The following is a 22324-nucleotide window of genomic DNA, read 5'->3' on the forward strand; positions in this document are numbered from 1 at the left end:
CAAGATAGTTTTCTATGCAGTGGAACTCACAGCGTGCTTTTAGCGAATGCAATTTTTGACATCGCCGCCTTTTGCCAGATACTGTCGCATAAGTTACACTTGCCACGCTACCCTTCAAACGATGTTTTCTAAACAGGATTAATGTGTTTTTTTCCATAATGGGAGCACAGTGAGCGGTTTTGGAGCCAGAGAGCAGATCTGCGCCCATGTCATTCCAAGCACGTTACAGTGGCTGCAGAGTGAAAGTAGAGGAAGCAAGTGTGAAGATTTTCCTCAGGAAACTGAGTCCATTTCCACTTGGCTCGCAGACAGGACCGGAATTTGTTTTGCGTAAGCTCAGCTGGTTAAAAATAACGGAGTATAAAGGCAGGGAGCTGCAGGACGCGGCTTTCCACTACACCTGCAGGAGCAGAGAGAGAAGGAACCAAAGACATGTTTGCATTGGGTTGTTTGGCTTTGTCACAGTTTGGGGAGATTTGCTGTGGAAATCAAACCAAATTGATCTACTCTAATGAGATTCAAGGCCCTGTTATTTGATCATGATAAACTGAATCAGTTAAAAAATATATTATTTAAACAGGATAATAAAAAAGTAAAATTATTTTAGAAACTTACTGCTTTTCATAATATCTGCTATCAAATAAAGGCATATAATTGACACTGTTATATGAGTCAACAAATTAAAAGATGACAGTACAAGCCCCCATTTGAATAACGAAATATTCCACTTGTTTTATGGTCAAGAATTTGTATTTGGAACTCAAAATTATTTAAAGAAATACAGGACTCGGGCTTACAGTATGTTTGTACAATTTTAAGATAGTGATGCTTTTAATAAATGGATGCTGGGGCTGGGGAGTTTTTATTTCTACCAGTAATTTCTTTCTTTTTTAGAGTCGTTTCTCCTCTCTCCACTGGCGACACACAGCCTCTTGTACCTTACCACAGGGATGACTGCAGGGTACAGAGCTGTTGTGGGGGAAGATCATTAAGAAACATGTAGTCTTTTGTTGACTCCCAGATTAACTGGTTGTTTCGGCCTCGGGAAGGAGCCGGTACTTCACACATTTGTGTTTGTGTTAAACATGCAGGGATCAAACTAATGATGTGACGGCGGCCGTTTATGTGTGTGAGGAGGCTGGAGCGAAACTGTAGAGGACATTTAAATTGTTAATGTGGTCTTTTTTTTTTTCTTTCTTTCTTTTTTTTTGAGAAAAGTCGTTTTGTTGGATTTGTGCGCAGTTCCCCCTGAAAAGCACGTTTTAGTACTGACAAAACCTATTTTCAAGGGCGCACATGGTTACACTGACAGGCATCTTAAAGGAGGCAATGCAGTTCTGCCTACGCAGCACTTTTAAGACTTTTGCCAGGTTTGGTGTCGCCCCCTGTACCTGCCTCAAGGGAAATGTTTTTGGTTTCTCGTGGGAGCCAAATTAGAATAATTGCCTCCAGGATGGTGTTATCAATACCTTTAGACACGTCTATGTGTCAGTCGTGGATGAAATGCAGTACATAAAGTTTTATGTTTAGTAAATTACATCTTGACAAAGTTTAAAAAAGTATACACGTTACTGACTTTTGAGGATATGTCACTAATTAATTCCAGAAGATATGGACCTAAAATTATAAATTATTGCTGATTTTTTTTTTTTTTTTTTCTGTTTCTTTAATTTATGCAAAACTTGCTTTACGCACCACACTACTATTTGTGTTTGTTTGCACTGTTGGTTGCGATGGGGGAGGTGTACGTGTGCTGGAGTGAGAATAGAAGCCACACCTCCCGGTATGCGTAAAGGCGCTATAAAAACTCCCTCGGCACTGTTGATACTCACATCCTGAATCCTGGAACGCTCCACAGCTGTCAACGATACGAACGGGCGCTGTATGGACACAGAGAACGGCGTGTGTTTGAGTTTGGAGTTTTAAACATTTACTTTTTTACATACAAAAGGTCATCATGGCTGTGGCTGAGGCAGTTATGCCACCAATAACATCGTTTCCGAGCGTCAAAGCGATGGATAATGTAAGTAGAAGTTTTACATTTAAATTACACGTTGTGTTTTGTTATTGTTTTTGTATGTTTCGTTTTTGCAAAATAATAGATTGTTGGTTCACATTCTTACTAAGTTTTCTGTTGGTGCTCTTTTACAGCTGTGCAAGTTGGGGGAATGTGCGCGGAGCAGCGCAACAGGTGGCGCAGACAACCCGCTCATCGAGGTAGAGTTCAGCATCGTGCAGTCTCCTGCTTTGCCCTCGAAAGACGAAGACGACCTGGGGAAATTTCTGGACCTCGAGTTCATTTTGTCTAACACGATCGGCTCCGATGGCGTTAGCAACAATGGCATCAATGGGAACATTTCACCGCCGCAGCAGCAGCAGCAGTGCGCGTACTCGCTGCCGGAGTCACCGGAGAGCTGCAGCGGGGGTTCTGTTCCAGACTGCAGCGAACATCCTCCTTCTCACCTGGCCGCACAGGGCTACCATGGCACCATAGACTTCATAGGCTCGAACCCAGTGCGCAGTCTCATGGCGGAGCTTCTTACGCCTGAGATGGGTTACCCAGTGGAGAGCTCACCGGACAGCGCAGCAGGCAAGGCAAGAGACGGGCGAGAGTACACTGAGCTGCGAGCTCCTGTTACTATTACACCTGGTCCCGCTCATCACCAAGCGGCCACATCTCCTTCCCCGCTTGGATACAAAATTAAAACCGAGCCTGTGGGTCAGTCCTGTATGATGGCCGCTGCTGGAGGGAACTTTATGGAACATGTGTATGACAAACACCAAATGCGTTCAGTGCACCCAGCTGCGTTTACGCACCACCAGGCTACAGTTCCAGTTGCGTTGCAGGGGTTCGGCGCGCACCCCGTGCAGCACGCCGCACCCCAGGGGCACACAGGCGATCATTTGGCGCAAATGAACTCTGCCATGAGCTCCCATCATCATCCCAATCAACACCATCTCCAAAACCAGTACATGAACGCGCCATATCCTCACCCGCAGTATGCACAGCCGAGCGTGCCACAGTTTCAGGGACAGTACAACATGCTCAGAGAGCATGTCCACGCTCACCAGCAGCATCACCCAACTTCTCTCCAGGGGATGTTGCTCACTCCTCCCTCGTCGCCATCCTTATTGGAGTTTTACTCTCAAGATGAGGCCGGGAGCATCAAGCAGAAGCGAGGCCGCAGGTCGTGGGCCCGAAAGCGCGCTGCTACGCACAACTGCGAGTTCCCTGGCTGTGGGAAAACATACACCAAGAGCTCCCATCTTAAAGCGCACATGAGGACGCACACAGGTGAGAACATAACAGAAGCCAAAACCCATTTCTTGCTGATATTTTGATTTAATAATGTTTTTTGTTGTTCGTGCACTGCAAAGCCTGCAATCTAAGCAAATCCTCTTGTTTGTGTCTCTCAGGTGAAAAGCCGTACCACTGTAACTGGGAAGGCTGCGGGTGGAAGTTCGCCAGGTCAGACGAACTGACTCGCCACTTCAGAAAGCACACTGGACACAGACCTTTTCAGTGTCACCTCTGCGAGCGCGCTTTCTCCCGTTCCGATCACCTCGCTCTCCACATGAAGAGGCACATGTAGGCCACACTGGACACTGGACAACAATCCAAGTCAATTCTAGGGACCTTAGTGATATCTAGAGAACAAACATGTTGTACTTCGTGGCTTATGATTCTCTGGTGCAAGCAAAACGCATTCCTATGGGAACAAGTTGTGATGTATTTCAAAAGTGTATCATATACCATGAATTTAAGTGCCTCTAGTGGTTTTTGTACATAATGTGTGCATATATAAATAATACTGGCTAAATTATAGTAGTTTAGTATTTAAACATTTCCTCACCCTGTCTTTAGAATGTTATTGATTGTTGGTGAGTGCCTTAACAAGACCGCTTATTTGCTCAGTGTGGGCAGGACCCAGATTTTTGTACATATGTCAATACTATTTTTGTAATGTTTACATCTTATATCTTTGATACTACAAACATCAGGTCAGAGTTGTAATGCCATTTTTTTATGCTAAAAACAAAATAGATGTTTTATAGTTATGCTGCGGATTGTAGGCTAGGCCTACCTTTTGGACATTTTATTTGGTTATGTGAAGGTTTGCTGGAGCAATGCCAACAAATTCAGGTACTAACACTCATTTTCAGGATCCCAAAAAAACAAAAAAACAGGTGCATTGTCATCCCACACTCTCTTCAGTCAGTTCAAATGATATTTACAGATCCTTGTTTTTAGGGATGCAGACAAAAATGCATATTTTATAATGTTAAAATCTGTTTTTTTTTTTTTTTAAGAATGAAGAAATCCACCGCAACCAATGGTTGAACTGCTGTACTTGAAACCGAATTGTTAACTGAGATGTATTGTTTTTAATTGCGATTAAGGGCCTTAAAAATAAAAGTACTTTTACAAATAATGCTGTCATTGAATATGTTCCGCTCACACAGGACATTCAACCAGATCTGCTTGGAGTTTATGTTGTCGTGATGATGTATTTCATTATTTCTCACAAGGGCTGCATGGCCAAATCACACATCTTAGCACAAAACAGTGACAAAAACAACAAAGAACATTGTAGCTTAGGACAAAGTCTTAGAAACTGCTGTTACTCTGATTTTATTTTTTATATAATCATCTAACAACATGCTTCCCTTTTGCATAACTAAGCTGTAAATCTGTCCAACATTTTTTATTACAATGCGGTAGTTTACAGTTTACAATGGAGACATTAAACTGCTCTAAACCAAATAAAACATACCGTACAGGCTGTAGTTTAAGACCGGCTGATATGACAGGATCTGTATTTACCAGACAGACATTGATCATCATTGTGAGTGACAAGGTATGACAAGGTGAATTTAGTGCTTCCCATTAGGTGCGTTTCAAAGTTTGGATCAGTGCTTATGAAAGACTGCCCTCTAATGTTCATTCATATCATAACATTTGAGACACTGTATGGGGATCTACTCATGTAGGGAGTGATTGATTGCCTTATAAATAGCAAAATAGCAATAAACACATGTAAGCTGAGTCTCACTGATTATACTGTTCTGATGTGTGATCTTTGTCTCCAATATAATTAAATGAATGTTGCTGTCTCAAATTACAGTTAACAAATATTCCAAAATACAGGCTTCTGGAGTTGTCATCAAAACTACATTAGGGCAGGGTAAAGCAATCAGTGACAGTAAACTAGACTGCACAGACTCAGTTTACAGCGATCAGGCATAACATTATGACCACCTTCCTAATACTGTGTAGGTCTCTCTAAAACAGTTGTGACTCATCAGAGAATGGACATGGGCCTTCTGAGGCTGTCCTGTGGTGTCTGGCAACAGGATGTTATTAGTGGGTTGAGGGGAAGAGCCTCTGCGGATCATCCCACAGATACTTGATCAGTTTGGGATCTAATGAATTTCGTTCTTGTGTGTGTGCCTGTGTCAGGCTGCATCCTGCTGGGAATGGATGCTGCCATCAAGGAGTGTCACTGCTATGGGGTGGGGGTACATGAATGCCAGGTCCAAAAGTTTCCCAGCAGAACATTGTACTGTCACAAGATGGTCAATGTAATTTACTTCTACTGTCAGTGGTCATAGTGTTATGCTTGATCAGTGTATACTATACAGTTAGTTCCATATACTGTATATTTGGACACTGAGGAATTATTTTAGCAGTTTATCAAACATATTCAAATTACAGTTATCAATATGGGCTTAAAGTGATGACTCCAAATTAAGGAATTATTATAAATGTTATACACAGTGGTCTGTTTTCATGACTGTAAAAGAGATTAGACAATTGCCCCAAGAGCTGTGTCGGATGTGGGACATTACTTTATCACGTCGCTATCAGTTAAGCAAGTAGACACTGCTGTTGTAAACCCACAACATGCATTTAAAGGAGATCAAATCCATCTATAACAGGAACATTAAGAGTAGCCAAATAAACTATTTGATTAATTCTGGGTGTAAAGAGAACACACTGGTGCAGTCAGAAATATAAAAATGGCTGCATGTCCAGGGAACACAACAGAGGTGGATGACCGTAGGATGTATTTCACGGGAAAGTAAAAACTTTTCACAACAGAAATAACTGAGATCAATCTGTAGCCGAATGACATAAGAAAGAAGTATGGAGAAGACTTGGAATGGCTCGTGATCTGAGTCCTTCAACGTTATAACTTAGGGAGTGTGATGTGTGGGTATGTATGACTTCCAATAGCAATTTGAAGATAAAAAGTGGAATATTCTGCAATGTCCAAGTCAACCACCTGACCTCAACCCAGTCAAGATGTATTTGACTTGCCGAAGACAGCAAACAACAACTAAAAAACAGCTGTGGTAAAGGCCAGACAAACTCCTAAGAGGACCACCTCCTTTGGTTATGTGTATGGATTTCAGACTTCAGGCACTCATTGCCAAGAAACGATTTTTGGTTGTAATAGTTGTAATTCCTAAAAGACTTTCCTCCAGTTTGGATTTGAGTATCCCTGAAGCTGGGAAATTTAAACCATTATTCATCATATAATGTTTACCTGAACTGTAGGACAATGCCTTGAAGAAGTCATGTAGCGCCACCTGGAGCTCGTCAGATGCACAACCATAGACCAATCTGGTAAAACAGAGAAAGTAATCAGATTACTACCATTTTTGTTCATTCCTTTCCATTTTTTCCCCTCATACACAGTAAAATATACAAACATTGTCAGAATACTATAAATATCATTGCCTGTGTTATATTTGTATCTATCTAATCTAATCTAATCTAATCTAATCTAATTATAAAATAATCCCTTCAGATAAACTAATCCATTACTCACATGATCAACAATGTTTAACTAATAGTCACATTTTAACCTAAAAAGCTGTATTGGAGTTGATTACTAAGTGCTATGATTACATGGAGCGTCGTTCATGTAAAAACCCTGAGCCTTCTGTTCGTTTCCCCACTAGATGTCGTTCTTGGTCCAGTTTCTACTGCTGACTGTTCATCCTTTAGCATCTGTTGAGTAACCTTGATTGCTGTGTACACCTTTATTCACATTGCTTATAACCTGTGGTCAGACTATTTGCAGAGTCTGTGCCATCTGTCTTGATATAATGTGGTGATATTACTGAAAGCTGTTGTCTGTGTTCTGCAGTAACTGTCCCTGCTGTTGTTAGTTAGCATGAACCTGTATCTATGACACTCCATGTTCGGGCCTTATTCTTTGCTCTTATATAAATACTGTCATGTGCCAAAATGCAAAACGTCAGTTCATTTCCCCTAGATGACTGTGTGATGATAATGTATCCAAACATGAGGCCTGGATAAGATCTTTTTAATTTGGGCGTCTTGTTTTGAAGGTGGCTGGCACACCTCCTCATTCTTTCTCCTCCTATGCTGCCAGGAGTTTTGACAGCCTTTGGAGGAATGCCAAATTAAATTTCAATCGTACCGCAGCCTTCAGTCCTTGATCTGTACACGGATCTGCAGACGGAGATTAGAATTATCTTTTAAACCACACATAGGGAATAATAATTAGCAGAATGTGTTTTAAGCAGTTGTTTGAAAAACGCGACCCAGTCAAAGGACATCAAATCGGCGTGGTTAGAGATGGGTTCAAGACACTGCTTGAACATCCGAAAGGAACATTCCCTGGAGGATGCGGACATTTTAACGTTTACAAATTAACTTTGAGGACTGTTACAGATCAGAGCTGTTGTCTCCCAACTTCCTGGATCATAGGGACAAACAAACCTTTTCTCTGGGTTGAGGTGGTGACTCTGATGGCAATGGGGTTGCCGCCTGAAGTGAAAGAGTTCAGGCACATTGGGAGCCTTGTTCATGAGTGATGGTTAAATGGAACATAAGGCTGTAATTGTAATGTAACATTGAGGAAAAGATGCAGCCGAGTCAGAAGCCTTTACCAAGTCTGTCTGTTTGTTCATCTTTATCTATGGTCATGGGCAGGGGTAATCAGGACCACACATTTAGGGGGGCTCAGCTGCCAGTCAGTATGTCAGACATACAGTACAGTAATGTGAATTTTGCACCACAGAACTCTGTTGGTCTCATGGTCAGGTCCAGTTTCCTTGTCCCCTAAATCAAATCCAACATGCTGAATGCCTGAAAGCCTGCGACATGGGACAGGAGGTGAAATTAAATGAGATATTTGTTCATTCTTGTGACTGGTCTGGTGATGTACTGAACACAACGACTCAGAGTTCACCAAGCAGCCTTTGAATTAATGTGGATGAGGTTGAAACGAATGTACCAGACAAGTGTCATGACATTGAGAATATGGCACTCAACCTGTAGCATCTGCAAAATATGATGTTAGAAGAAACTAATAATAAAATGCATTATTATCAGCACAAGTCTGTTATTGTCATTACTATTCTAGGGGTGCTAAGATGGAACTTAAGGATGCTTGACAGTGTGTGTAATGACCAAAAGACTGACCCGAAAACAAAATGAGATTAATTACCAGCTGAGCTCAGTTGGAGACGTCTGATCAAGCTACCTCGTGGATGACTTCCATTGGAGAGATATTTAAATCCAGCTCATGATCCTGGTTGTTTTTCACCTTGACCTGACCAGACCAGACCGTAACCACAGCATACTAAATAAAGAGATTTCATCATTTTTCACCGGTGATTGTGATGGTGTTGAAAGAGACAAATGCTACTTTTCTGTGGCATCAGATCAGGAAGCCTTTTAAGTGTCCTTCTAAATGGCAATTACAAGCAACTACTTATACTATGGATGAAGGCCACACTCATAAATGAGAACTGATGATTTATCTATCTTTGGGGCTGAGCTGGTGAACATACAAAAGTATTAAAAAATATATTTCAGGTGTAAGCATTCTGGTGTTGCCAGTCCTTGTAGTTTGGTGTAAACAATAATGTAATCAAAGACTACAAAATAATAGACTGAGACTTATTCTGGAGGGAGCACACGATTAACAAGACGAACACAGGAAAAACAATAAGATATATAAAAAAAAAAAAACAGGAAACAACAACAGTCAAGACAATATTTTAATACTTTTTTTCAAAGTTCGTAGTAGTCTGTAACATGACCCCCTCTAGTTCACTTTATTGGGACTAAGAATTAGTATGTATGTGTGTCCATGTGTGTGTTGTCAAGGAGGCAAAGCTATGCACCCATGTAACTTTGTTTACCTAACCCAAGGGATTCTGGGTTATGTCAACCGTCAGTGGGTCAGAAGTCAAACTCCACATGCATCGTGTCCAGGCAGGAATAGATAAATGATGAACCAAAAATCCAAACATTTAAATGTGTATGCCTTCACTTACAGTCAATCTACATATCATCCTACACAACTATGTGTTTTCTTTACCGTGGCGGCATATATAGCCATTACTCTACAGCTGAAGAACCAGTTGTCAATGCCAGACTGCAACCGATAATCGAACATATGTGGTCATGCACGTCATGCTCAGGTTTTGTGTCATATATTTATTAAAATATGTTCTCCATATGCTCCAGTGATTGTTCTGATCATCTCGAACTACAAATACAAACCTTAGCAGAACATTTCAACTTCCTTTATATGTAGAAATTACCAACTTTCTAAGAATACTGTGTATGGGTTTAATGAACACATCTGTTAAGCTGCGCATGCCAATTAATAATTGATCAAATGACTAAATGTCATGTAATTTCTGGAGATAGGATCAGAGACTGACATTTGTCAGAAATTGATATTATAAAAACAATTCGTTTTTCTTTTTTCTTTTTCTTTTTAAAAAAAAAATTAAAAATTTCTGTAAAACCATTCGACATGTCTGGTTATTTGCATAGCTTTTCACACACCGCACCATATTGCACACTTTTATCTTTCTTATCTGTGGAAACATACCACCTGCTGAGTTTTCTGATAGTTAGTTATGGGGCGGCTATGTGTCCTGTTTCTTTATCATAAACGCACAGTCGGGCATCAGTTGAAATGAAAATGAAACTAAGGTTAGCAGAGGAACCCGCTAAACAAATGAAGCAGAAGCATTATTGGCTTCTGAAATTCTGAAAACGCTTTGAGGAAGTTCCACCCACAGAGAAATTAGTATATTGATGAAGAAAATTTCACGGTAGGCAGTCTTTACTTGTTTGAGTGGTTTAAGAGTTCTGTATTAACATGCAGTAAGAAAACCATGTTAAATTGTCCTTATTTGTGTATAAATTTATCTTAAATTTACACTATGAAACAACATTTCACCTCTAACAAAGAATCATATTGTTCTCATCGGTACATCATCCAGTTTTAAAATGTATGTAATGACATCAACAAAAGCTAATCGGAGTCAGGAGTTGGCGAACCTCGAGTCCAGTCAATGAAACAAGATTGGACATGAGGGTTAAACCTACTTTGACTTTTTTTAAAAACAAAAAACAAAAAAACAAAAAAAGAAAACAAAAAAACGCTTAAACCTTGCAGAAAGTAGACATCACAAGATCTATGGTCAAGAGTGGTCTATTTACCTAAAGCTGGAAATGGTTCCTAAGTAATTTCAAAGAGTTTAGTTTCTATATGAAAAGACACCGTTTAGTGCTGAAAATAAATGATTGAAATTGTCACTCCAAGTGTGAAGTATGGTGGAGGCAGCATCATCATTATGAGCTGCTTTACTGCCACTGGACCTGGACTTGCCATCCTCGACAGAAAAAGTCCCAAGTTTACCAAGGTATCTTACAGGATAATGTCAGGATGGCTGTCCAGCAGCAGGACAATGACCCCAAAAATTGAAGTTCATTTGCAACAGTAGGAAATCCTTGTAGGAAAATCAGATTTTGATCAGCTCTGTAAAGCAGAACTCCTGAACACTACAAACCTGATCTGCAGCTACAAGTGAACTAGTCTGAAGCTACTGTAGCGAAAGGAGGTTCATCTCAGTATTAAATCCAAGGGTCATGCGACAAAGTGGGTGAAAGCATACCATTTGTAGACCTTTCAAACAACACTGCCATATTACATCCTGGTATAACTGTGCTTATTTATTAGTTGTAGCCATGCAGTTTTCCCATCATTGATTTGTAACTTGCAGACGGATACTAACCCGGGTTTGCTTGTGTTTTGCAGTATATCTGGTCACATTCATATACATCCTTTTTGGTTAGTAAACATTGCAAAGTATTGACTTCTATTAATTTGTGTTTATAAAGAAATCACTTATGAATAAGGTCTGCCTCCTACACAATTCATCCCAGTCTAGCCAAGCTCCCCACAGGTCAACTTACTTTTTCCATCAGCTCTGGCAATGGTTAGTATGGGTATTAAACACAGACTGCTGTGTATTTATTTAGTGATGGACTACATTCGTGAAAAGGAGAAAATCTAGTGCAGAAAACACAGGTATTCTAAGGGGTTTGCGTACTTTCTGGTACACTTATAAGATGTGGAGGTATAGTGGTTAGCTAAGTGGAAAGTTATAAAGTAGCATTAAATAGCTTAGCCAAGTGAAGTACTAGTACTTCAGTAACGTCGACGAGTAAATGTGTCACGGTTTCTGGTGAAGTAGGACCCAAATGCAAGACACGAAGGGGAATTCGGAAACAAAACGAATTTAATGAAAACAAAAAGCACTGCAGGATAATGGCAGGGTAATCCAAACACACCTATCTAAAGGAAACTAGTGAAGACCAAAAACCAGCGACCAATCACAAGGAAACAGCCAAAACGGTAACGGCACGGGGAACACATAAAAGGCGGCTTGAACAAATGGGAGGGATATATATACACATGGGCAGAGGGCCTAACAAGACACAAAACTAATGAGGGAGGAGCATACAAGGAGAAACCAATCCAACAATCAAAGTGGAGAAAACACTGGAAGTAAAGCAAGATTGCACTTCACCCGACCGCTGTAGAATAGTGTTTTAAAACCCTCCATGATTATTGAATCATATTAAAAGCAATAACTTGTTATACAGCAAAACCACCAGATAACAAATCAAACAAGTAATATCACTTCAGCCTCAGCCACAAGATTTAAATGCTGCATGCACATTAATGCACCAGTAAAAAAAACTGTATTAGACTTCAACATTTTAGCACAGAACACTGATCCGATTACTGTAGTCCACCTTTTGTTGATAATACTCACATAGGTCTGTTAGTTAAGGTCTGGGATGCAGGAAATGTTTTATAAACAAGTATTTTTACCCAAGTTAAAGATCTCAGTACTTGTTCCACTACTGCACATGGTTACATGGTGCCCATTTAAGCTTTATTAGAATGTTTTTTTGACAATTAAGATATTTAAGAATTCAGATATGTGCAGCATTTCCATTGTTGTAACTCAGCTCGGCGAGCTGCTGTGCGTTTTGCTTTGAAAAGGCATTAGAAAAAATGCTATCCGCCCAAGGCAAATATTGAACCCCCCCCCCCCCCCCCCCCACACACACACACACACACACACAATCCTCCTCTCACCCCAGCAGCCTCTGACCATCACCCCCGTCTGCATGTCGTTTCTCCTCCTCCGCGTCCCCAACAGCCCTCCAACCTGATCGTACCTACCATAAACCAGGTAAAGCCCGCATCTGCATGCCAAAACCTCCAAAGTGCCATCATCCATTCATACCCGTCACGCACACCTATATGGTTTGTTATCTGTGGACGCCTCGAAGCTTCCACATTCGCCACTACCAGCGGGCTGCACCGCACTACACAGCCGAGGCTACCACACCTGTCTGGAGCATCGCGTTTGCTCATTACCTCTGCCTTTTATGTTAGAGATCTGGACTCGCATTGTCATCCGCACACATTATTGGATGTCATCACATCTTGCTTACAAACTGCAAACACGCATGTATAAAAACTCCCACAGGGGTCTGGGAGAGGAATGGTTGCGGCATGCTCACATAACAAAAGAATGAGCCACATTCATTCACCTCCTCAATAAACACGTGTAGTTTGACTAATGTAGACACAGAGGAGGGTTCAGGCTGCACAACTTCATTCCTCTGTTCCTCATGATGAGCCTCTAGCAGTCAAGTCTGGTGTCACGTGAGCATATTAAGGCATGGATTTAAAATTTAAACATGCAGGGTTAAACAACTGAAGTGCTTTCTTAATGATTTTAGTCAAGTCGTAACTGAGACAACGCAAATGCGCTGTAAGCACTGTGCGCAGGCTGATGCTGCGCCCGCGCCACTGACATGCTTCTGTGCGTCTTCAGACCAAGAGAGACCCTCACATGCTGCTACCCCCTGCCCATTTTGGAGTAGAGAGGGAGGGGTTTAAGGAGGAGTTGCTGGCTTGGCGGTGACCGAAGGGGGACGGAAGACCAAGGTGATGCAACTTCTAACAATCCAATACCGGAGGATGAAAAGAAACTTATAGCCAACCCGCAGCCGTGGGCTCCATTCAGAAGACCGAGGGCTCACCTGCACGGTAAGACAACGCCTTCTGTCGGGATGGATAAAGAGTACGCTTAACATTTTCAGCAGCGGCAGCAGCAGCGCATGGACTGTAACGTGGTTAAATCCTCTTAAAGGAGGAGCTTTGTGTTTCACGTTGTGGATATATACGTCAGAATGACTGTCATAGAGGAAAGAAAATATTAAACACGTGTTGGTGTTTTGACATTCTTATTTATAGTGAGGATGACATCAGGCTGAATAACTAACATAACTCAGATGTGATGCAGAGTGATAGGAAGCTCTTAAAACAAGAGAAACACGTGGCTCTAGATGCGCCCCCACCCCCTCCACCTCTTGTTATGACTCCACTGAAGAGTGAATGGAGATAAAACGGGTGCGAGTTCTTCTAAAAACACTTTCTGTCCACCACTTCCTGTTGTAGATGAGACCTCACACACACAGTACAAAAGTTTTCCATTTGTCAGTTTTGCAGAGACCCTGCAATATATAATATACACTGTAAAAATGTCTGAATTTGACAGTAAAATTCAGTAAAATCTCAAATCGAAAAATAGTGCAGCAGTGTGTAATTTACAGTGATGTTTTAAGTATAGAACCAGACCCCACAGTTAACTTTACCAACAACCAGAAGTTGCTATAAATACTTCTAGGAATTGGCTTTGTACGTACCTGACGTGCTAAAATTACAGGGTACACTGTAAAACTTTATTGACAATCATTCCAATAATAATAGTAGCAATAATGATGTTAATTTTACAGCCAGATGTGACACTGGAAACACGAGGAATAGGCTTACACAGAATATAGCAATATACCTGGCACGGACATTTCAGTGGACATGCAGTTATTTGATGTAAACGTAAAACATAAACCGAGAAACTGATCACACTTAAAGAAAAAAATAATGAATAAAAAAGATAAGAGTTCCTGATCTGAACAAACAGATTAAAGAAGTGAAGTGTGTTATATATAAAGTGAAATCTTAATGGAGCATGGATTTGTAAATCGTACATTGCTTTTTAATTATATACTCATTAGCATACTGTTTTTTCTTTTCTTTTGTTGGCTCTTTAAGATCACTGCTGGTTTAGATTTACACCACTTTTAATAAAGATTTTGTTGTTGCTACACAGTAGTTTATACTAAATATATACAGTACAATGCTGTGTGGGTGGTACTCTATAACAGACTATGCAGTATTGAAACTCCTTACATATCAGCTTATTAAGACCTTTTAGCCAAGTTGTACTTAATAATACAAATAATCATCTGTGGCTGTCAGTGACAGTAGTTTTTATTATACTTTTAAACCCAAAGGTCAATAATGCTTCCTTTGTGTTTTAAATGTAGTAGTAGTCTATTTTTTCACTCCCTACCTATTACAATACCCATATACCTGTATTCTGATTAATCTAACACATATTTTCTCAAATAAGGCATCATATGCTGTATATAAAAAGTCTGTATGATTTCATTTACTAATATTCACATTCAAGGATTGAGAGCAGTGTTTGTCTTTCGTTTCCTGTCAGTCAGCTGAGTATGATCGACCAGCCTTGCAGATTAAGGGTTTATTGTGTTACTGTGACACTGTCGGTCATCCACAGTGAATATTAGAGTGGATTTTATTAGCTGATCGTTTAATGAACCCAATAAGTAATGATTCTGCCAATCGAATAATAGCTGAAGTCCTGTTACAAGAGCTTGTTCTGGTTCAGTGAGCATTTCTCTTTTAACCTTCCTCTCTTTTATTTTATTGAAATTTAATATCAATGGGTTTTTGACTGACATTAAAATATGTCCAGTTGGAAAAAAGTGATATAACTTTTAATACATCAAATGATGAACTCAATGAATAATTAGCAAATGAATCATTAAGAGTAATCATTATTTTCACCAGTGATAACTATTACATTGTCTCTATATATGTATATACAGATACAGTCTAAAATTCACTATCAGAAAGAACATTTTCTGTATGTTTCACTTGTGCTCCTGTAAGATAACCAAACCCGTTGCTGGACTGAATGGTAAAAGTAGGGTATGTCAACAGACGTGGTACATGCATGAATGGTGGTAAACCCTGCCCCCAACACAGATACATACCACCCTTTTCCCATATCCTTAGCCTTACACAAGAGCTCCTTTCTTTCATCTGGCCCTAAAGTTTGCTTTCCTTATGCAGCACTTTGTGAGTCACACATATGTTCATACATGTCAAAAGAACAGGAAATCCTCCCCTTAATCACTGCAGTTAAGAGTTCTTATGAGTGTCTCAAAAGCATATAAAAATGAACAGGAAGTATGTAAGCTGAAAGATATTAAGTGCTGATATATTGCTTGGCTATTTGTGCATCTGGAAATCAATAAGTAATGCATCAAAAGTCTCATTATGTCAAAATGTAAATGTTTTATTTTTAATTTATAATAGTAGTCTCTGTTATCCCATTTCAGATCAATCAAATTTGCTCAATCACAAATAAAAATGAATAAGGTAATGGCGTTTGTTGCCAATACCTAGCATTTGGCCATGGCAGAGAAAGCAAAGTAAATTGTAAATTACAATTTGTCCCCTAGTGACCAGATTTAATTGTGTGCATGGGAGTTTCTGTTTTGGATTCGTAGGAAATAGTTAGGTTTAGCAGCGGACACATGACAAAGACCTCTCTTGTAGTCCCCTCTTCTCTTCCTGACACACAGTGGCCAATCCTCTAAATTTAGAGTGTTCTCACCCTGGTACTGGGCCTTCAGAAGGGAGCTTCAAGAAGTTGTATTTTGAAATATTTACACTTGTATTACATCACTGATTTGATTAGAGGAACTACAAGATATTTCCATGTTGGCCTGCAAATACAGTCAGGTCACTTAAGCTAGATTTATGGTTCTGCAGCACTGATGGAGACCACAACAGTGATTGTTCCAAAAAGCATTTCTGCATCTCTCAGGCCCTATTCAGACCTCGCATTAACATCCATCCTGAGGTATGTGATCACAAGTGTACAGTGTAAATACAGATGTGAACAACCGCAGGACGCATTGAGATCGCATTTGAGGTATCTGATCTCTGACCACGTTTGGAGGTGGACTGGGTCGCATTTGTCCAAGTTCAATTCAATTCAATTCAATTTTATTTATATAGCGTCAATAACAATACAAATCGTCTCAAGACGCTTTACAAAAACCCGGCCTGAAACCCCCAGAGCAAGCCTGAAGGCAACGGTGGCAAGGAAAAACTCCCTTTTAACAGGAAGAAACCTTGAGCAGAACCCAGCTCATATGGAGGGACCCATCTGCCTAAGGCCAGCCGGTACAGACAGAAGAAAGAGAGAAGAGAACAGCAAAGAGAGAAGAGAAGAGAACAGCAAGATAAACATACATCTGTCATAGATACTCATATCTGACTAAAGCGTACATGTGGAATCTTATGATACAAACTGATGATGTTACATGACAGTTTGAAAATGTAAGAGAAATCATAGGCAGGTTGGAGAATTGTTCATTCAGGTAGGAGTGGATAACTGCAGGATTCCATGAAGACTGGGCAGGCTGATGAGACCACGACAACAGATGTAGTATGGAGCTCTACAGGAAACGCACAACTCCAGGCCAGAGATACTCACAAGAAGAGGGGGGAGGGGGAGGGGGGGGGACACACACAGCAGTAAACATTCTACATAGTAATAGCACAGAATTGTATGACTAGTAGTATATAGGAAATTAGAGGGCAAGAGCTCTGTGCCAGAGAAAAGAAAGTGGAGGATGCGAGAGAGGAGAGAGAAGAAAGAAGGAGGACATGTGTTTGGTGCATCGTCCCCCAGCAGCCTAGGCCTATAGCAGCATAACTAAGGGATGGTTTAGTCCAGCCCTAACTATAAGCTTGATCAAAAAGGAAAGTCTTAAGCCTGACCTTAAAAATAGAGAGAGTGTCTGCCTCCCGAACCCAAACTGGGAGCTGGTTCCACAGGAGAGGAGCCTGATAGCTGAAAGCTCTGCCTCCCATTCTACTTTTTGAAATTCTAGGAACCACAAGTAAGCCTGCACTTTCAGACCGAAGTGATCTGTTGGGATGATATGGTACAATGAGGTCTTTAAGACACGATGGAGCTAGGCCTTTAAGGGCCTTGTATGTAAGGAGGAGGATTTTAAATTCTATTCTAGACTTTAAAGGGAGCCAGTGAAGAGAAGCTGAAACTGGAGTAATATGATCTCTCTTGCTAATTCCTGTCAATGCTCTTGCTGCGGCATTTTGAATCAATTGGAGGCTTTTTAAAGAGCTATTTGGACAGCCAGACAGTAATGAATTACAGTAATCCAGTCTGGACGACACAAATGCATGAACTAGTTTTTCAGCATCACTCTGAGACAGGATGTTCCTAATTTTGACGATATTACGCAGGTGAAAGAAGGCAGTCCTGGTCACTTGCTTTATGTGACATTTAAAGGACATATCCTCATCAAATATAACACCAAGGTTTTTTACAGTAGTACTGGAGGCCAAGGTAATGCCATCCAAAGACACCACGTGATTAGATAATGAATCTCTGAGATGCTTAGGGCCGAATACAATAACTTCTCTTTTGTCTGAGTTTAAGAGTAGGAAATTACAGGTCATCCAAGCCTTTATGTCTTTAAGGCATGCTTGGAGTTTAACCAACTGATTAGTTTCATCTGATTTCATGGATAAATATAGCTGGGTGTCGTCTGCATAGCAATGAAAGTTTATGCCATGTTTTCTAATAATCTTGCCTAATGGCAACATGTATAACGTGAAGAGTATTGGTCCTAGCACAGAACCCTGAGGAACTCCGTAACTTACTTTTGTATAAGTAGAGGAATCCTTATTGACATGAACAAACTGGAATCTGTCAGATAAATAGGATTCAAACTAGTCTAATGCAGTTCCTTTAATCTTGACCTCACTTTCAAGTCTCTGTAGTAAAATATTATGATCAATAGTGTCAAATGCAGCACTAAGATCTAGCAGAACAAGTATAGAGACAAGTCCACTGTCTGAAGCCATGAGGAGATCATTGGTAACTTTAACCAAAGCTGTTTCTGTACTATGATGAACTCTAAAACCTGACTGAAACTCTTCAAACAGACCATTCTTGTTTAAGTGGTCACACAACTGATTAGCAACAACTTTTTCTAGAATTTTGGAAATAAAAGGAAGGTTTGAGATTGGTCTATAGTTGGCTAAAACATCTGGATCTAGAGTGGCTTTCTTGAGTAAGGGCTTAATTACAGCAATCTAAAAAAACTGAGGCACATATCCTGTTAATAAAGATAAATTTATCTGGTTCAATATGGAGGTGTTAATTAATGGAAAAACTTCTTTGAGCAATTTAGTTGGGATTGGATCTAGAAGACAGGTTGATGGTTTAGATGCTGTAATTGTTGAAGAGAGCTCAAGAAGATAATAATAATAATAATAATAAATTTTATTTATAAAGCACTTTACATCAAATATCTCAAAGTGCTACAGGTTAAAAAGAAGAAGAAAAGGTTTTAAAAAAGAAAAAAACATCTAAAGGGGACCAAAAGCTTTGCTAAAAAGAAATGTCTTAAGACCTTTTTTAAAACAGTCAGTTGATTGTGGTGCCCTCAAGGTGTCAGGGAGGGCATTCCACAGACGTGGGGCAGCAGCACAGAAGGCCCTATCTCCCATGGTCCTCCGTCTGGTTCTGGGTATGTGGAGGAGGTTTGATTGAGTGGAGCGGAGGGAGCGTGTTGTGTTTTGTGGATTGATGATTTCTTTGAGATAGGGGGGTGCGTGTCCATGGATGCATTGGTGAGTGAGGAGGGAAACTTTGTACTCAATCCTGGTGGAGATGGGAAGCCAGTGGAGTGAGTGGAGAATGGGGGTAATGTGCTCATGTTTCCGCACTCTCATCAGGATCCTAGCTGCAGAGTTTTGGATGTACTGAAGGTACTACTGGGGAGAAGGATTCCAGATATTAATGATGAATAATATGCTGTTCTAATACTACTGAGAGCTTTTTTTAAGTTGTTAAACTATCTTTCCAGGCTATGCGAGCTTCTTCAGAATTAGTGGAATGCCAAATTCTTTCTAGCTTTCGGACTGCCTGTTTTAAACAGCGCAACTGTGAATTATACCAGGGAGCTAGCCTCCTCCGATTCATGACCTTCTTTTTCAGAGGAGCAACTAAGTTTAGAGTTGAACTAAGCGATGCTGCAGTGCCATCGACAAAATAATCTATTAGTGCAGGGGTTAAATTGTGGTTGCTGTCGTCCACAACACTGGCACATGGCACTGGGGTAAATAAAGAAGGAATTAATTCTTTATATCTAGTTACAGCATCATCAGATAAACATCTACTGTAATGAAATGTCTTTTCAGTTCCTGTGTAATCCATTATTGTAAATTCAAAAGTTATTAGGAAATGATCAGACAAAAGAGGGTTATGAGTAAATACTGTTAAACCTTCAGTTTCTATGCCATATGTTAGGACAAGATCTAAGGTGTGATTAAAACTGTGAGTTGATCCATTTAGATTCTGAGAAAAGCCAATTGAATCTAATAATAATGTAAATGAGGAGCTAAGGCTATCACTGACAACATCAACATGGATGTTAAAGTCACCTACTATAATGACTTTATCTGTTCTAAGAACTAAATCACATAAAAACTCAGAGAATTCAGCTAAAAACTCAGAATAAGGAGCAGGTGGGCGATACACCACAACAAAAAGAATTGGTTTTTGTATTTTCTGGTCTGGATGGGGAAGACTAAGAGTAAGACTTTCAAATGAATTAAAGCTCTCCTTAGGTCTAGGACTAATAGATAAATCAGAGTGGAAGATTGCTGCCACTCCTCCTCCTCTACCTGTGCTTCTAGGAATATGATAATTACTATGACTGGGTGGCGTAGACTCATTTAAACTAACATATTCATCATCCTGTGCCATGTTTCAGTCAAACTAAATAGATCAATCTGATGATCAGTTATCAGATCAAGTTTGTCTGCATTCCTTGTGTGAGCACACAATGCGTCCTGAGTGACATTAAAGAGAGCCTTTTAAAATATTCTGTCCTTGTAGCTTTCATTTACTAAATAGTAAATAAATCTAAACACAAATTGCCAAATTAAAGCATTCAATACGAGCACACAGTGTGTGATTCTGTCTTCAAATAAGCATGGATTTAATTATTAATGCAAGCATTTCGATGTGTAAGGAGTCATGAGAGAGAGACGCTGTCGTAATATTCTACTGTGCCCTAAGTAGTTTCGGTGTTTATTTGCATCCAGAGTGCCAAACTGAAAGGGTCTTAGAGGCTGGCTGGAGACACATGTGAAGACACATGTTAATACCAGGTGTGAACATGTACTTAAAGCTGACTACAAGGTCTGAATAGGCCCTCAGGAAAAAGGAAAAGAAAATTGTCCTTCTGCCTCATACACTCCATCTACTCAGACGTCTCTTTTTATAGCACTAAAGTAAAAGTAACTGTTGTTCAACAGTCCTTAGCTCCAGCTCCGACACCGTTGTTTCGTGCACACAAACAAACTCCACACAGCTGGACACACATAAGTCTGAAGGTTCTCAGACTTCCAGGTCATCCAAATACGAAAGGCAACTGGACTTGTAGAGTTTCTCAAAGATGTGTCTCCAGCCATCCAAGTAGCCTCTTCAGTTCTGAAGGACTGGTATGGAGTTGGGATTTAAAAAGGCACATCTTGTGAGTGTTTGTTTTTGGACCCACACAGCTGACTAGCTGCTGACCATCGTTTCAGCAGCGTAATCACAGAAAGAGCACAAGTATAAATGCTCATACTGGGCTAGGCCTCTCACATAGGCTGCGACTCAGGCTCTGTCGCAAGGCAGTCTGGGAGCATATTTCTTCATTTTAAAGAAATCTTGCTTTTCCATCTGAATTTTAGTAGTTTCCTGGTTTGCTCAGGAGTTGCTGAAATCTTACAACATTGTACTACAGTACATGTCACAAACCCATTGCTTGACATCATTATTATCTGCAGGATAGAGCAAGGAAGACACGAGCGAACGCCTGTACACGTCGGCTATTTCAGTGCCGTTTTAGTGCAGTCCATGGAAGAGCAGAAAATTTGCTGTTATTATTCAAGCTACATACATATATGGGATGGGAAATAACTGTGTTGTAGCTCACAAATCGCTGTTAGTGGAATGGTTTGCTAACATTGTGAACAGCGCTTTTTCTGAAATGCTTTTTCCAACTACATACTCTTTTGTATCTAGATGACAATACTTGACAGGACTTCTTTCCCTGCATTTTCCCATGTCGCCTCAGTTTGCAAAACATTGTGCGAAATTTCTTTCTTCCTCTTCACTTGGAGTTTGCATCTGGAAACACTCAGTTTAGAGGTTTAGATGACCACAACCCCTCGACCCCCAAAATAAACAGGACCCCGTTCCATACACGTCTGTGCGAAAATAGGGTTAGGGCCAAAGGGGGCTTCTAAGATAACCAGACAACCAGACTTCTTGTGTGGGAGAGTTCTGGTCAGGTACAAAACCTACTGGCTTCTTAAGAAAGGAACCATGCCACAGTCTTATAGAATTGGAGGGATGAGAATTTAAAGTATCTATGTGGTGACTGTGCCTTCATCAGAACATTTGATCTATCGTTGAGATGAGTGCTTGAAGATTTTGAGTAAGCTGTTATGATGGTTACATCAGCTGCCAGCGTATTGACTAACTGCAGTAGTTGGTCACTAACTTGACTAGCTTGCAGTTGCCCTACAGAGACAATAAAGGGGAAGTGATTGTGAAGAGTGAACCTTTAACAATGGGCAAGTGGTAAAGTCACATCCATCTCAGGGTGTAACAATATTAAAAAGTTTTCAGCAATGAACGTTTGACGTTTGCAGTCAGAACCTCGGCATTGTCAATGCCACACAACCTCTATAAAACATCT

At 40.3% G+C, this 22324-nt stretch overlaps 2 protein-coding genes across 3 annotated transcripts in view; both read left to right on the top strand.

Annotated features, from left to right (window-relative positions):
• Positions 1–1706: 1706 nt before the first annotated feature.
• klf17 (Kruppel like factor 17) lies at positions 1707–4427 on the top strand. The gene is made up of 3 exons (XM_084546445.1): positions 1707–2023; positions 2152–3295; positions 3418–4427. Exons 1-3 carry the CDS (start codon positions 1958–1960, stop codon positions 3591–3593), a joined length of 1386 nt encoding a protein of 461 aa, XP_084402571.1. The 5' UTR covers positions 1707–1957; the 3' UTR covers positions 3594–4427.
• A 5150-nt stretch (positions 4428–9577) lies between these two features.
• The window catches only part of slc6a9 (solute carrier family 6 member 9), a 73168-nt gene continuing 60421 nt past the window's right edge, over positions 9578–22324 (top strand). For both annotated transcript variants that reach the window (XM_084547396.1, XM_084547395.1), the window contains exons 1-2: positions 9578–10113; positions 13204–13418. The gene's annotated coding sequence lies outside the window, so the exon portion shown is untranslated. The remainder of the gene's footprint in view (positions 10114–13203; positions 13419–22324) is intronic.

The sequence above is a fragment of the Chelon labrosus genome (assembly GCF_963514085.1).
Source record: "Chelon labrosus genome assembly, chromosome: 6".
In the NCBI taxonomy this organism is placed as follows: domain Eukaryota; kingdom Metazoa; phylum Chordata; class Actinopteri; order Mugiliformes; family Mugilidae; genus Chelon; species Chelon labrosus.

What these genes read in the sequence shown, in the direction of transcription:
- klf17 (XM_084546445.1), top strand. Translation starts at nt 1,958, where the DNA reads ATGGCTGTGGCTGAGGCAGTTATGCCACCAATAACATCGTTTCCGAGC. An exon ending in GCGTCAAAGCGATGGATAAT is followed by an intron (nt 2,024 to 2,151) that starts GTAAGTAGAAGT and finishes GCTCTTTTACAG; the next exon opens with CTGTGCAAGTTGGGGGAATG. An exon ending in GCACATGAGGACGCACACAG is followed by an intron (nt 3,296 to 3,417) that starts GTGAGAACATAA and finishes TGTGTCTCTCAG; the next exon opens with GTGAAAAGCCGTACCACTGT.